The sequence below is a fragment of the Perissodus microlepis genome, chromosome 11, assembly GCF_051167445.1.
Source record: "Perissodus microlepis isolate ML-2025 ecotype Zambia chromosome 11, ASM5116744v1, whole genome shotgun sequence".
Classification (NCBI taxonomy): domain Eukaryota; kingdom Metazoa; phylum Chordata; class Actinopteri; order Cichliformes; family Cichlidae; genus Perissodus; species Perissodus microlepis.
The window spans coordinates 9,025,232-9,039,050 of NC_140471.1; the positions used below are offsets into that span (position 1 = coordinate 9,025,232).

The window sequence follows — 13,819 nt, forward strand, 5'->3', positions numbered from 1 at the left end:
GGTGGGAGTTTTAGCTCAGATAGACTGAGTACAGACATCATGTTTGTTTCCCCAGACAGTGTAGTATGTTATCCATGTCTGATTTTTTTCCTCATTTAACCAGTACATTCACCTCTGTGTTATCACATCTCTAGAACTCTGTTATCATATGAGCAATAAAAAAAAAAAAACCAACGCAAAAAACCCCAATCCCTTTCACTGCAGGACTGTGTCAGCTGTTGTACATGCTGTGTTTCTGATAAACACACCTCACACATGCTTTTTATTACTGCATATCTGGCTGTCTGATCACACTAACCGAGTGAATGAAAGAATGAACCTGCTTTTAGATTAGATTTTGACATTAGCTTATTTAAAGCTATTGTAATGTTATTGTGTAGAAGGTTTTCTTTTTAACTGAAGACGGGGAAAAAGAAAAAAAAAAAAGGAGTCCCAGTCACCAAGTCTGATGATATTTATTGATCAAATGTTACAGTTTCACTGCTACACCATACAAAATACAAACGTTTGTTCATACAAGCGCTGCTTGTAGTCGTCTACTCTACCTATGAGTCTTGATACTGATATTTGATAAATGAATGACCCACTATGGCGATGTAGTTCTTCACAAACTCACAACCTACATACAGCTCCAAAGCTCAGTTACAAAATGATTAAATAACACACAGAAAAGCCTTTTCCCCTCCCTAATCGTTTCACTCAAACTGTTGTACTCATGTGGTGCCCTCTAGTGGCACAAAGCTCCTGCCGCCTTCTTTTAAATAAATTGTTCTCCACCATCACAGAAAGGGGAGCAGGTTTCATCCTGTCAATGTGGACGAAGGTCACAGACACGAAAGAGGTCTCATCCATCCATCCAAACATCGTTCTGCCAAAATAGTGCCTGCAGTAATACACAGTCTTCCTGCTCTTAAGCAAAGACTGAACAGATGCTCACCCGTCCCTAAAGCAGCCCAGCAGATCACAGTAACACTAAAAAGAGTGATAAATGGCACTACCCATATCCTGGTAGGAAGCAGCAAATTTGATTTAAATACTTTGATGTCTAAAGTATGAGTAACAGACTGAAGAATAAAAAAATAATATGTGGAAGCTATTTCCTGGTAAAACCCAAACAAATCTACCCCACCTTGCCCAGGTTGAATTTAGCTGTCCATATAAACATGACAAACCTCCAGAAAAATGTCATTTCTGATATGCAAGACGTGCAGAGGTAAATAATAAATACAACAAAACCCCTGAAATAAAGACATTAAAAAAAAACAACTAAATTGTACCTTGCCCATCCTTCACGCTCGGATTATTAATTTATCTCCAAACTGCTAAACCGCCTGATTACACTGCGATCATGTACATCTAGACAGGAAATGACAGGACATAACCGAATCAGACATAAGGCCAACTCTTGAGTTGATAATCCTGATATAGTTAATAAATAATCCTGAAATGGCTCGCTATCCCGAGCATACCAGGTCGGCAAGTCCAAACTTCTTGCATCCACAGTTGAAATGTACGTAAACCCAGATTTTCATACCCGTTTGCATAAGATAATAGCAGGAACTTAAACACTGAGGTTCTGCTGAGGTTGTGGAGGCATGTTCTGGGCATCTTAAAAAAAAGGTGTTTAAAAAAATATCTCTATATTGTGCTTCCAAGTGTTACTAAGAATTACTTAAATTCTGAAGGACACATACAGTGTGACACTGGTGGTGCAACTTAATCCACAACTCCTCACAATGACGTCTTGACGAAACAAATCGCAACATGCATCATGACCACCACAACGAAAGAGGTTATAGCCAGACCAGCGATGAGCAGTGCAGCCGGACAAGTCCGCTCAGTGCAGTGGATTAAAGCCAGTGTCGGGTGCATCCCCTAATATCAGTGTGGTGTGGCTAAGCGTGGGTGAAGGAGAAGCCAGACGGAAGGCTGGGTTGATCGAGTGCAGCGAGTCCCTCTTGTTGCTTCGGCTGAACGGGGGGCATGCAGTGGCCGCTGGCTGGCGAGCTTGCTGCTGTGTGCAGCCAACAGACGGCGAAGGCTCTGAGGTTGGGGCTGCGCGGTTAGAAACATTCAGGACCTGAGGGGTAGTCTTTGGGGTCCCGGGGGAGCAAAGGACAGGAAAGTCTGAGGAGTGGACCACCCTCTCCAGCACATCCTTTGTGCTCTGAGTGCACTGCGTGAAGAAGAAGAAAAAAAGAAAGCAAAAATCAGAAAAAGGCAGGAGCAAAGTTTGTTAAAAGAAGCCAAGCTGCGAATGGCATGAGAGTAAAAACAGGACAGGCGTGTACACAAAATTCTGCAATCTGATTTAAGGAATTAGTTTGGAAGTCATAAGAAAAGTGAAAGCAATGGGAGCTCTGATGGCAGCGCTGTGATAAGATGGAGAAGCTTGGAGGACGTGAGTTCGATGCAGAAAATGCAATTAGAAGGCAGCCAAATATGGCAAAAGGTTTATAGATGTGCACGGAGAAGCTGCTTCCTGTCTTTTCTTCTGGCTTGAATAGGGAGCAAAAAGGAGGCGGGTAAAGATTATGCAGACTTGTATTCGACTGCGTCTCCATGCATCTCATGGCAAAGAGGAAAGAAAATCAACTGTTAAGAGGTGGGTGAGTCAAGCAAATGTTAATGAATGGTAGTGAAGCATGCATATTCACAAATATTATTCACACCATCACCACAAACCAGTAACAATATCTGCTCCTGTTTAGCTTTATATTAAAAACCACAGAGATGGCAGCTACAGCAAACAGAACTGCAACTGTAATGTGAAGGACGGAGGCACACAGCGGAGGCAAGTGAAGAGATGATGGGAGTGGTTTAAGGTTCAACCCTAGTCTTACCATCGACCATCTATATGCAGCAGTGACCTTCAGGCTGTGCAGGACAAAGAAAAGTCCTGACAGTTCTCCTCCTGGCAGGGTGGATACAGTACAACACTGAGTGTTAACGCTTTTATATAGAAAGTAAAGTTACAGGCGTAAATATACACGTGTTCATTCAGAAGGACAACACAACCCCCTCATTCCCAAAGAAAAAAACTCAGACAGGCACAAAATAAAAAGTAAACAAATCTCAAAATACAAAAATACTGTTTATTTAAATACACAAAAAACAAAACTGTTATTGTATGAGTGCAAAAAATAGAAATTCTTTTAAGATTATGGCTAATAAACTGCATTTGATAAGATAATACACAAATATATTCAAGGCACGATTTACCCAACACACTAAAAGAAAGCAGCAATTCTGTCCATCAACTGTCATTACAGCATAAAACCAGACTTGCAGCAGACAAAACAACATGTTGAATTCTCTGGCAAAAATAACCACATATTAAGGTGTTTAGTGTAAACAGCACAAATTAACCGTTATGTACATCCACAGGACTCAGTGGTGATTTTAACGCATAGTTAACTGGTCATGATGCCAAACAGTTAAAAGAAACTTCACTGGTGAGTTTTCGATTTAGTTTCTTCTTAGTTTCCTTAATCAGTTCTGCAGTGACTGTCTGGCTCTGTGTTGTGGGTCAGTTCTGAACCATTAAAACTGAGCTCTAGTGAAGCTGCCGTTAAAAGCCCTGTAACGGTTCAAATAAAAAAAACTAAATGGATACAGCTTCTCTCTGGCAACAATAAAAAGCGCAGCTCTGGCCACTTTGCATTTGAGGAACCATAGCTGGAAGTTTAAAGGATGGAGGAGCAACACATTGGGAACTATGGGACAGTCAGTATTTGGGAGGGATCACAAGGTTTTTAATCCCTACCATGTTTGCATCGTTCTTGGCCCTGAAGGGGGGCAGATCTATATCTGAGGCAGAAGCAGCAGGGATCGGCTCATCCGGAGGAAGGAAACCTCTTCTGTCGATCAGACTGGAAACCAGAACACAAGATTGTTATGATCCATCAGGGTGTAAACTGCATGTGTACTTTAACACCGTTCAAGTCTCTGCAATGATACAGCTGCAACAATGCACAACTACAAGACACCATGCTGCCACTGTATTCAAAGCAAGATATACAAAAATGGCCTGAACTAATACAATGACTTATGGTCAGAATCTTTACAGTGACTTGGAACACTCAGTCATAGAGTCACTGCTGAATCTGCTTTAAACCATTACACTATTGGCAGGATGAAGCCTCGATGCCACTGGTGTAATGGTTGGCAGGATGGATCCATGCATTCATGCTGTTTACACCAAATTCTGACCCTACCATCTAAATGTTGCAACAGAATTCAAGACTCATCGGAGCAGATTACATTTTTCCAGTCTTTTATTGTTCAATATTGAACTTCTGTGAACTTCAGCTTCCTGTTTTTAGCTGACAGAAGCAGCAACCCGTGTGGTTTTTTGCTGCTGTGTCAGGTTCAACGTTTTATGTGTTCAGAGACGCTCTTCTGCTTAAACTCCGTGACTATTTGAGTTACTATTGCTTTCCTAGCTTTAAGCAGTCTGGCTATTCTCCGCTAGCATCACCAAGGCATTTTCACCCACAGGACTGCTGCTCACTGTAAATTTTTCTCTTTTTTGGGACCATTCTCTGTAAACCATACAGACTGTTAGATATTTGCATCAACAGGCTAAACAAACAGTGTGTCCAGTGAACTCTCCATCTACCAAAACACAGCAAGAGGTAGTCATGTCAAGATGAAAACACATTTTATAGTAGCAGAAGCTGCTCTAAATTAGCACATACAGATATTAAACGAGATGTGAATGAACATGTTCCCTGGAATACAACAAGACATCTGCTAATCAGAGGGCAAGTTTGGAGGGTTATCCATGCAGCCAACGGCGGGGTACCAAATCTTAATATGACCTAAAGCATCAAAAAGGTCAGAGGCCGCTTTGTGTTTCTAGACTGCGAGTTGTTAAGGTGATTAGTGAGACACAAGGGTGAACTTGATGAAAATGTGTGAAGTGATGAGGAGGACGTCTTTACTCACCTCGGAGGCATGGGGCCGCATAACGTTACGCAGCAGTTAGTTATAATGCTGTTATAAGTGTATGGGTTTTCAGACTCCTCTGCACCCCTTTTACTTGACCAGGATCCCTTTATCTGCATGACAAGTAAGCTGTGAGCTCCAGTTTTCAGCATTTTATGTGTATTTTAACAAAAATCAAACAATCGTGAATTCAGCTTTGCCACGTCAGAATAGCACTACTCACATCTTCATTTGTGGTGAGATTAGAAGCTACTAAGTAGGTGTGAAAGCCTGAGAGGCCCAAAATAGACCAGATGGAGAAGAAACAAATCACCAACTCCACCACAGTGCACAAAGAAAGTCAAGGTATAATATCAGTTGTTGAAATGGTAACCAAAGATCCATGATGTTTAAAGATAAACAACTGTCATTCATGCATGTCTGTAAATTGAAAATATCTTCCCACTGCTACATTCAAATCTGTGTTGAGCATTTTTCCCTTCAAAATAATCTAAATATCCCAAATACCTTAGCTACTATAAGTATATAAGTCAGTCTTTACAGAAAAACATGCTAGGTATGTCTCTTATTTAGACACAGAAATGTTTCGGGCAATAACATAATGTCTTATATGTAATACACAGCATGTGGAAATCAGTCCACAGTCATCTGTGACTGTGACTAATGGTTACGTCTATAATTGTCTCACGAGACATGAGGCAGCAAACTTACTAATAGACAGCAATCACACTAAAAGCACCTCTAACACTCTTATCCTATTAAGGGTGGGCATAAGCTGAGGAGCACCGGGAAGTGCCTCGACTGTCTAACACAGCAGAGTGACACACAAAGGATATCTTGCAGGGCTCTCTTCAATGGCTTGAACGAGGCTTTTACCTTCTTGAGAACCTGGAGAGAAATATCAACATCAGAGACAGAGGCATGTTAAAGTCTTTGCTGGTAACGTGACAGATACTAAATGTGTTTAAGTACTTACGCAGGGTGATGTGTGTGATGACACAGCCAAATATAAAAGACGTGAGAAAAGACAGGGAGATGATGAAGCTGTAGAAAAAGCGGTAATTGCGTTTTCCCACACAGTTTCCCACCCATGGACAGTGGTGATCAAATCGTTCTGGAGGGGAAAAGAAAGCAAAGAAGGCATAAAGTTACAGTCATTAATTTCAGTGACACACTACAAATCTCTGTGGATCAATCTAGTGGATCTTTTACAGGATTTCTATCTGCATTCACACATCACACGCCCATTCATGTAAAGTGGAAGCAGAGAGCGAGAGGGCTGGTTAAAAAAAACAAAAAAGAAAAAAACTACAAAATGATCAACACAGTGGCAAAAAGTAACACCAGAGGTTTCTTAGCTGGGACAGACAAAGAGGTGGACTTGTTACTCAAGGTAAAACGTCACCACGAAGCATTCACAGCAGCAGAAAACACAAACCTGGACTCATCTCAGAGCAAATACAGCAACATATAAGAGCAAACCAGGAGCATTATGGAAAAGAACAGTAAAGTGATAAAAGCTGTATGAGCCTAAGTGTTACATTTACCCATATTTAATGACTGATAAAACTTAATCAGGCAGCAATCTTGGCTGTCTGAGCTTTATCATTTTCAAACTAAAAAAAAAAACTAAAAAAAAAAAAAAAAAAGGTTTTCCAAGAAAAGTGGTGTCAGCAGTGTTTCCCAGCAGGTCTGTACGGAAACATAGAAGGCATAAGACACAGAAAAAGTCACGCATTTAGGTTGTATCCTAAGAAATGAGGAACAAAACTCCCAACTTCCTCAATGTGTGTATAAGTGATTTCAAAAGTTTAAGTAAAAATGTAGAAAACCCAATCAAACTAATAATCTTTCCAACCTTTCACAATAAAGCGCCATCGTAGTGGTACAATCCCTTCACAGGGAGCAAAGTAAACAATGTCAGGGGAAGCGTACTGAAATTTAGGACTGAAAATACAGTAACCTTTGAAGAAACAAAAATTATTATTTAATTATGTACTCCCTGAGAGTTTGTTAGGAATAAATTCTGATTTAAAACCACTGCCTGGCAAAAACCTACAGCTCATGAGGCAGATTTGTGAGCTTTTCTTTATGGCATACATGGAGAAGTAACAGTTACTACTATCAAACTGTTTATTTTACTAAAATAATGACCAAATGCTAACCACCCACTTTCAACTAACTACATAGATCCTGCATATATGGCTAAACTGATTTGGTTACTTTAAAAAACAAATGTCAGGTCATGTGTTTATGGGTTTCACTTCTTTTTTTTGTAGGCTCTTGGTAAATTTGAGGTTTCAGTCCATTGTAAGTGTAATGTTGGAACACGCTCAAGGAAATATATTATCATTCTGATATTTAACATTAGTGTTCCCCACTAAGATAAGCTTCATTATCATTGTAAGCACAAGCATAGAGGCAAACATAAACAGTCATACTATTAGAATGAAACTGTCATAAAAAAATAATGTGTTCTATTCAATCATAAATAAATGAGTAATAATCCTGATAAAAGCAGCTTTAAGAATGGCATAGGTAGGCACTGGATATAATAGCAATATTGCACTTTGCACTTAAGATAGATGGATTTGGGATTCCATGTGTAAGTTTATTCTCACCCACACAGTTGTCGCACAGGCTGCAGTGGGAGGTGCGAGGAGGGCGGAACATCTTACAGGTGAAGCAGTATTTGAGCTTTACCACCTGCTGGTTGATGAGGATCTCCTTGGTCCGCGGAGGAGGGCGGTATGTAGAGGATCCTGAGGTATCTTAAAATAGACATGTACAAGGGGGAGACACTTCTTTAAGGTGCTTGCATTTCAGCAAAACAGCTCAACCAAGTAACTTCATAAAAATGGGGAAGTCAGTAGAAATCAGACTATACCAGGCCTTTGTGCTCTTCAACCATGACCCAGAGTAATCAGCTTAGGTCTGCAGCTCAGCAACAAACATGTCCCTCAGACACCCCACCCCACCCCACCCCACACACACACACACACACACACACACAGATGGAAAAGCTCTTTCATTCCATCTGTCCCACAGTGAGTAAGCTGGAACTACATATGCCTCACCTATCTGCCGCTCTATGTCTGCAGCTTCATCTGGAGTGGCTCTGGGTAAAATGCCTGGATCGGTAAAGCTGGTTCTCAGCAGGGAGATGACCACAAACACAAAAAGCACCCCGCCGATCACAGGTATGAAGATGGTCAGGTGCTTCACTAGGAACGGGCAACTATAAATGTATATTCACATAAAAAGGGGGGTATAAACTCAGACGTCACAAGACACCCTCGAAAACAAACACGTACATTTCGACTCACTCAAATGCAAAGAAAAGGCCACAGGTGACAACAATAAGGCCCATTGTCAGAGGAAGGACACCGCTCTGTCGGGAAAGAATGAGTCGCCCGTCGCAGAAAAACCTGTTCTTCCCGGGGAACACTTCCCATTTCCTCCGGGGCGACTGCGCCTTCTTCTCCCCGAGATTCTGCGCCGACAGCGGGGTCACCGACAGTGCCCGTGGATCTATCTGCTGGTACTCGCAGTTCTTCATCGTGTAAGCGGTTCGGAGGTAGCTAAAGGCACACAGAGACAGACCTCTCTTTTCTCGTCGTGTTTCTTCTTTTAAAAAACGACAGTCCTCTCAAGGGTCAGTCAGTGTAACTTTATATTTTGCTTCTTACTTTCCCATCATGAAAGCTAACACTAGCTAGCGTACCAACAAAGGCATTCTTCTCCGTAGTTCACAGTCCGAATCAACCCCCAGGTTGGCGCGGGGTTAACTACCATGTTTGGTAGTTAAATTAAAGCCAAACAGAAAAATGACTGCTCATGCTGTCGAATTAACTAGCCTTTATTAAAAATTCAACCCTCACAGAGGAGCTTCCACTCCACCGTCTTCACGGGAGTTCCTTTTTCTTTCACAGTCAGCTACCGTACGTCATCGCGTCATCATAACGTCATCACGTACGTCCTGATGATGGGGAAAACGCGTCTACTCTACACGGAGATGACAGGAAGATCAGTGGCAGGCGCGATGATAATCTGTTTTTATTGACACAGGCTGTGTTTTCTCTATACTAATTTATACCCGTGCCGAAAATAACATTAAAAAAATGTTGCATAATTTGTTTAAACAAACATTTGTTTAAAATATGACATTTTTGTTTCAATGTGTTTGTGATTGGGTTAATGAAAGAAAATTGTATTTAACAAAAAAAAGCAAATCATCTTCCTTTAGTGCCTCCATTTCACCCTGTCTTATCCTTAACACCCTCTAATCACCTCATTATGCCCTTCTAGATCCACAAATCTTCTCTGTGATCTTCCTCGTGCCCTTCTGCCTAGCAGCTCCATCTTCAACATCCTTTGTCCAGTATATCCACCACCCCTACTATCCTTTCTCTGCCCTGCCTCTCTAACTTTATCTAACTACTTTCGTTATCTCTACTCTTTATATGTTTTCCTTCCTACTTGTCTCCTTCTCATTCACACACACATATTCTGTCTTGCTTCTACTGACTTTAATTTCTCCCCTCTCCAGAGCATACCTCCACCTCTCCAGGCTCTCCTCTACTTGCTCCCTACTCTCACTACAGGTCACAATGTGATCTGTGATCATAGTCCATGAACACTTCTGCCTGACCTCATATTTTCTGGAGAAAATAGGTTATAGCCTATTTTAGTATCTCACCTGATTGCAGTTGTCAACAGGATGTCTTGATAGTTGACAGATTAAAAAACATATTGCTTCAAATAGTTGTACACCTGCTCTGTCATTTCAGCTGTGATGTTATTCAGTGTTTCCATTTTTTTCATCTTCTTTTAGCTCTCATGTCATATTCTGTCATCTTTCCTCAGAAAGAGGTCAGCATGATCAGTCACATTTATAGCTCGTATTCAATTCTGTTTAAAGAACAAGAAATCGTAGCTCCACTCGCTACAGCATTACATGAAAACTGATGTTCCTCATCCACGTCCTTTAGCTTTACTACAGTAGTGGGGTAATGTAATCTGACAAGACTCTCACCTGTGCACTTATATTTCCTTTCCTTTTGAATTAGTCTCTTTACACCACAGCTAGACAGTGATTCTAGGTGTATCACAGTGTCAGTGGCCTAAAATAACAGAAATCCATTGTTCACTTGTGGCATATGCTGAATAATAGCTGTCAGGCTGCACTGAATGGAAACTATATAAAGATAACTGTCAGGGTTCAGTTGAGTTGGTGGTGTTAGTAAAGATTTTTCCATAAAAATAAGTGTAGCAATTCTGCACCAAGTTGTTTCATGAGTTTACTTTGCACGACAGTAAAGAATTTAAAACTTTTACATGAAAGAAAAGGTCTTCAGCACAAATGTCATCCTTGTTTAGATTTATCGCGTGTTATCTGACATGTTAACACAACTTTGGCAACAATGTTCTTTAAAATAAAATTGCACATTATGGACATTTTACATCAATGCCTCGTGAAAGAACCATTACCATTAACACAATAAATAAATAAATAAAAGATGAAGAAAAAAAATTAAGGTTCCTGTTTTGTTTTTTTTATTCTCACTCAAGTCCCGAGACACAAGCTGGAGGTTTCAAAGAGCAGTGGCTTCAGGAAGAACTGGACATGAAATAAAAAGTGTTCCCCTCCCACGTACAACCGTAGTCTCCCAATATTTACACCCAACTAGAGTCCATTAAGATTTCAGTTATTTTCTACATTTGTTCTCAAAGAACACAAAAACACATTTGACTAAAATGTGCAAATGAAACCTGGCAATTGTATCATGATCAAGAACTGGCATTAAAAATGTAATCTTGTCACAGAAAGCTCTGTGCAGGACCGGGCAAGGTCACTCCAGTAAGACACAACTTTTTGGACTTTGTGCTGGCTTTGTGTTTTTAGTCAAGTGTGAGTTTAATTATGTAAAATGTAGCATTATATGTACAATTATCTCTTTGACAAAATCACTGTCCTTTTATTGCAATTAATGGTTATTATTGAAATACCAAAGGATCCCTGCTGAAACACTGACTTTACAGCCTAGTCCTGCACAGAACTTTAGCATTAAGAGCTTGAAACAATGTCTTAAGTCAAGTCCACGGCAAGAAATTGCAATGCAGTGCAAGGCCCAGTAGCCAGTAAGAGAGGAAGTATCCCAGGATGCTCTGTGTGGTAGAAGAACAGGCTTTTAAGTGTGGCAGGAGCGCAACAATAGGATTCTGAGGTGTGTGCTTGCAGCTATTTCTAGAATGCAGCTGCACGTTGGGGTTTGATGTTTTCCTTCGATGAAGGAGTGGCTCATTGAGGAGGAGCAGGTGAGCACTTATCCAGAATGGTACAGGAGACGAGGAGGCCATGAATCGGGTTAGTACCTACAAAGGCAGATTAAGAGAGGAGGGGTGAGGCTTTGAATAGCTTCAAACAAGACATTTTGCAAGACACTCATTATACAACTTCCTTACCTGCACATGCATGCACAATGTCCCGAAAACCAGCAGCACTGCTGAATGCACCACATACACGAACACTCGAGGGTTGAAGAATCCAGGAGTGGGTTTGTCAAGCCCTTTGTTTGCACTTGTGTCCCAAAGGCCGAGTCTCACACACAGCTCTGGATTAGCTTGAAAGTATGCATAACAGGCAATTATTCCAAGGGTGGCCATAGGAAGAGCCAGAAGAAAGTTGGGTATCTGCTTCAGCTCAAAATAACGGAGGAAGCCCACATCCCAATATACATCCTGGATGTGAGAATAAAGCAGGGGCAGGGGTCTCATACACCAGAGGGGTGGTGGACCGTTTTCATCCGGAACCCGGTAGCCCTTCCGTTCAGCTATTGACAGGAGAGCAGGAGGAATGCTCTCCAAGGAGGTGGATGGTGTGCAAAACGTCCTATAACCATAGTATTGGAAAGCACAGAAGGGTAGGGCAATAATTGCAGTTCCCAAGACGGAGGTCAGCAGCAGACAGATGATGACCCAGATGTAGTGGAAGACTTTACTGTGGCCTTTTGTTGTGGCGCGATACAAACGAATCTGGGAGATGGCATGCAGTGATGGAAGATACAGCAGAAACCCTATGTTGACAAGGCCATTTGATCGTGCTGCGGTAGCTATGCTGAGGGCAAGGCAGGCTCGGAAGATGAATCCTTTCTCCAAGAGATAAAGACCACCGAAAGTGAGAGCAGCAAACAGGCTCTCCGAGTACCCAGCAGTCATGAAAACATTGGCGGGTGTGATGCAGTAGAGCAGGCTGGAGAGCAGAGCAAGACGCCTGTCCTGGAGAACTATTCTACTGAGGGCATGCAAGGCGACGGCGCTCAACAGGAAGAGGGCGCTGTTTCCCAGGGCCACAGCAATCAGCAGCCGCCCCCGCACACTCAGCCAGCTGCTCAGGGGCCACAGCAGCGTCTCTGCCAGGCCCCGGAGGATGACGGGGAAGAGGGGGAAAAACGCAAAGTTGTGCTCGTAAAGATATCCTCTCTCGGCAATGAAGAGGAAGTGCTCAGCATCCCAGTGAGAGAGGCCGCCAAACAACCACTCCACCATCGAGTCCAAGTACAGGGAGTCCTCTGTCCGAGGGGGCCTGAACGCATCGGCGTCATGGTCAGGGATAGCAGCGTTCAAGACAGCCTGAAAAGAAACATTTATCATTATTAAAATACACATTCGTGATAAATACACATGTCAGCTGTATGCTTTTAAAGTATACAGCGACTTTCACTACAGCCTGTAGGTAGAAACGTCCTGTTGTCAAATATGACTCGTTCATTCGAGACTTTTAAGGATGCCAAACTTACCTGCAGAACCAGAGAGAGGCCCCTGGTTACTGTGGCAAACTCCAAAACTGCTCTCACATCCATAGTCACTGATGCGACACACAAAAGCCGAGAAAGCCGGTTACGACAGGCATCAGCTCTGCCGCCAATACGACACTCTCACTGCTGGAGTCGGCATATTTTCTATAAAACATAGCTACAACGGAAAAATAAGTAGTCGGTGAATTAGTTTTTAGAAGTTTGGCGTTGAAGTTAGGAAACGAAAAGAGTAAACACAAATGATATTTTATGGTCTTCGAGCGGCGTTTGTTTGTCGCTCGGCTGAACTCTTTGTCCTCATATCCTCATCCTGCAGCTTCTTTTCGAATGGCACTTTTCTCTTCCGGCGTAAGGGCAAACGTTATTTCAAAATAAAAGTTCGCATCGTTGCGGTAATATCGCTAACATGTCCGCTCCAGCAGACGGCGCTCGATACTGCCCCATGGACTGGTTTATGCCCACAAACGCAGTTTTTTCCCCTTTCATTTCATTTCATAAATAGAATTATAAGGATTTAGAAGATTTTTATTGACATACACATTTCTGAATATTTTGTTTTACTGCACTGATATTTGGGTTTGATGGCCTGAAACTATTTTGATTAAGTTCATGTAAAAGAAAGCCCATAACTTTTTGTTTTGCAGCCTCATAAAGTACAATGAGACAATCTAGTAACACAGGGGTGTCAAATAGAAGGCCTGGGAGCCCAAGGTGGCCTGCAAAGAATCTAATCCGGCCCACTAAAAGACTATAAAATAAAAATAATAAAAATAAATAAAATATAAAGGAATGCATTTTGTGACCTTCAGCTGTATTTTCATGTTTTACAGCTTTTCCTGCTGATAAAGACCTCCCTCACAGCCATTTGTATTATACGAAAATAGTTACTAGAGAACACAAAAAGTTCTTGTTTTTCACTCTCTACTATAGAAATTTCAGTTTAAAAAAAGTTCTGTGATTAAACAAAAACTGAATACAGGACAGTCTGGACAGTGAGCTACCAGAACTTTTTGTAATTGTATAAATTCATCATGTAGCAAAACTGAGATGTG

General features: G+C 41.6%; 2 protein-coding genes across 2 annotated transcripts; both read right to left on the minus strand.

The window, feature by feature from the left end:
- Nucleotides 1–439: 439 nt before the first annotated feature.
- Nucleotides 440–8,903, minus strand: zdhhc18a (zDHHC palmitoyltransferase 18a). The gene is made up of 9 exons (XM_084944209.1): nucleotides 8,277–8,903; nucleotides 8,028–8,188; nucleotides 7,572–7,721; nucleotides 5,927–6,064; nucleotides 5,787–5,838; nucleotides 5,174–5,276; nucleotides 4,951–5,063; nucleotides 3,767–3,872; nucleotides 440–2,176 (listed from the first exon to the last, which is right to left on the minus strand). Exons 1-9 carry the CDS (start codon nucleotides 8,507–8,509, stop codon nucleotides 1,838–1,840), a joined length of 1,395 nt encoding a protein of 464 aa, XP_084800335.1. The 5' UTR covers nucleotides 8,510–8,903; the 3' UTR covers nucleotides 440–1,837.
- A 1,334-nt stretch (nucleotides 8,904–10,237) lies between these two features.
- On the minus strand, nucleotides 10,238–13,124 carry pigv (phosphatidylinositol glycan anchor biosynthesis, class V). Its single transcript, XM_084944925.1, has 3 exons — nucleotides 12,750–13,124; nucleotides 11,416–12,582; nucleotides 10,238–11,325 (listed from the first exon to the last, which is right to left on the minus strand). The coding sequence occupies exons 1-3, from the start codon at nucleotides 12,810–12,812 to the stop codon at nucleotides 11,044–11,046; spliced, it is 1,512 nt and encodes a 503-aa protein (XP_084801051.1). The 5' UTR covers nucleotides 12,813–13,124; the 3' UTR covers nucleotides 10,238–11,043.
- Between the last annotated feature and the right edge of the window lie 695 nt (nucleotides 13,125–13,819).

Bases quoted from the DNA above. Each gene is read 5' to 3' on its own strand.
- pigv (XM_084944925.1), bottom strand. From the start codon at position 12,812: ATGGATGTGAGAGCAGTTTTGGAGTTTGCCACAGTAACCAGGGGCCTC. The intron at 12,583-12,749 runs GTAAGTTTGGCA...GTTTCTTTTCAG, and splicing joins GCCTCTCTCTGGTTCTGCAG to GCTGTCTTGAACGCTGCTAT. The intron at 11,326-11,415 runs GTAAGGAAGTTG...CTGCCTTTGTAG, and splicing joins CATTGTGCATGCATGTGCAG to GTACTAACCCGATTCATGGC.
- zdhhc18a (XM_084944209.1), bottom strand. From the start codon at position 8,509: ATGAAGAACTGCGAGTACCAGCAGATAGATCCACGGGCACTGTCGGTG. The intron at 7,722-8,027 runs GTGAGGCATATG...GTCTATTTTAAG, and splicing joins AGACATAGAGCGGCAGATAG to ATACCTCAGGATCCTCTACA. The intron at 6,065-7,571 runs GTGAGAATAAAC...TTTCCCCTCCAG, and splicing joins CCTGTGCGACAACTGTGTGG to AACGATTTGATCACCACTGT.